At 42.7% G+C, this 1,746-nt stretch overlaps 1 protein-coding gene across 2 annotated transcripts in view; it reads right to left on the bottom strand.

Annotated features, from left to right (window-relative positions):
• GNL3L (G protein nucleolar 3 like) overlaps nucleotides 1-1,746 on the bottom strand; it is a 33,403-nt gene that overhangs the window by 29,597 nt on the left and 2,060 nt on the right. For both annotated transcript variants that reach the window (XM_023508547.1, XM_023508546.1), the window contains exon 2: nucleotides 1,121-1,186. In XM_023508547.1, the coding sequence (XP_023364315.1) occupies nucleotides 1,121-1,139 (19 nt within the window). In that variant the 5' untranslated portion in view covers nucleotides 1,140-1,186. The remainder of the gene's footprint in view (nucleotides 1-1,120; nucleotides 1,187-1,746) is intronic.

Below are 1,746 nucleotides of genomic sequence, written 5' to 3'. Positions count from 1 at the left end.
AACAACAATGACAACTACAACCAAAAAATAGCCGGGTGTTGTGGCAGGCACCTGTAGTCCCAGCTACTTGGAAGGCTGAGGCAAGAGACTCACTTAAGCCCAAGAGTTTGAGGTTGCTGTGAGCTGTGATACCACAGCACTCTATCCAGAATGATAGCTTGAGACTCTGTCTCAAAAAAAAAAGTCTAAATTTTTAAATCCATTACTTAGAATACTTTCAGAGTGCTTATTATGTGCCAGGCACTGTGTTTTACCTCTGCTAACTCATTAAATCCTCACAAAAATCTATTATGCAAATATTATTATTACCTTTGTTTTGTTAATAAGGAGACCAGAGTTAAGTAACTTGCCCAAAGTCACACAACTACTAAATAGGAGAGCTGAGATTCAAATTGAGTCTGACTCCAGGGTCTAAGCTCTTAACCACTGGTACAACTTATCAACGTAAAAGTATAACTTATAAAGACAAATGTTAGGCCAGGCTCGGTGGCTCACGCCTGTAATCCTAGCACTCTGGGAGGCTGAAGTGGATCAGTTGCCTGAGCTCATAGGTTCAAGACCAGCCTGAGCAAGAGCAAGACCCCATCTCTAAAAATAGCTGGGCCCTGTGGTGGGTGCCTGTAGCTACTTGGGAGGCTGAGGCAAGAGAACCACTTGAACCCAAGAGTTTGAGGTTACTGTGAGCTGTGACGCCATGGCACTCTACCAACGGCAACAAAGTGACATTGACCGCAACCATATAGAGACATATCCCCCACCTCAGATAAGTAGTGCAGACTTCAGACTTAAGTCACCTTTCTAGCTTGGCTTAAGACAGAAAAAAAAGACAAATGTTAGAACATGTTAGGGTTACAAGCAGTGTAATATGGTATTCTCCGCTATTCATCTCAGATCTAGTTGTTATAACCTTGCTAGGCCTCAGTTTCCTCATCTGCAAAAGGGAATGGGGGATAAGGGGAGCATTACCTTAAAAGGAAGTCAGGTGGACAGCAATGATACTATATATAAAAGACTAAACTGCATGATCTGGAACATACTGAGCAAATTTTAAAAGATGCTATGAAATACTACAAATATGCATTAAAAGCACAGGATTGGAAGGGATGTAAAGGAAACTTACTGTGTCTAAGTTTCATCATGACAATGAGCTTGAAAGCAGGTAAGTTTAAATCTGCTGGCTTTCTTCCTGTCAGAGTAAGAGAAGCAATTTGAAGATCAAACTGGGAACCACAATGCCACAAGCTCCCCAAAGGTAAAATAAAATGTTAAAGAAAATGATGAAGAAGCTCTAAACTAGAAGGGGCTTTACTGGAATTAGGACCTGGTATTACTTAGGCCATACAAGGAAGGCAGTGTCACACCACTAAAGGGAGATATAGGCTAAACTTCTTCTAGATAGTCAGTGACTCAATGCATCAGACAGGGTCCTTGGTCCTTAATCTTCCACCCTGTAATGTTTTACCCTAAATAAGGTTCTAGTGCTGAAGTTCTCACACTGAGGGAAGAGGGACACACAAGGATGGTCTGTTTCTACACTGGGTGATGATAGTGCCTCTTTTCCCAACTAGGGGAATCTCTATCTCATCTACCTTAGGAAAGGTGGGAGGTAGAAATAGTCTACCCTGGCTCGGCACCTGTGGGTCAAGTGGCTAAGGCACTAGCCACATACACCTAAGGTGGTGGGTTCGAATCCAGCCCAGACCCACCAAACAACAATGATGGCTGCAACCAAAAAATAGCCAGGCG

Source organism: Otolemur garnettii, unplaced genomic scaffold, assembly GCF_000181295.1.
Source record: "Otolemur garnettii isolate 467f Iridium unplaced genomic scaffold, OtoGar3 scaffold00256, whole genome shotgun sequence".
NCBI lineage: Eukaryota > Metazoa > Chordata > Mammalia > Primates > Galagidae > Otolemur > Otolemur garnettii.
The sequence above is the reverse complement of the archived record's forward strand: the minus strand, read 5'-3'. Positions and strand labels throughout refer to the sequence as shown.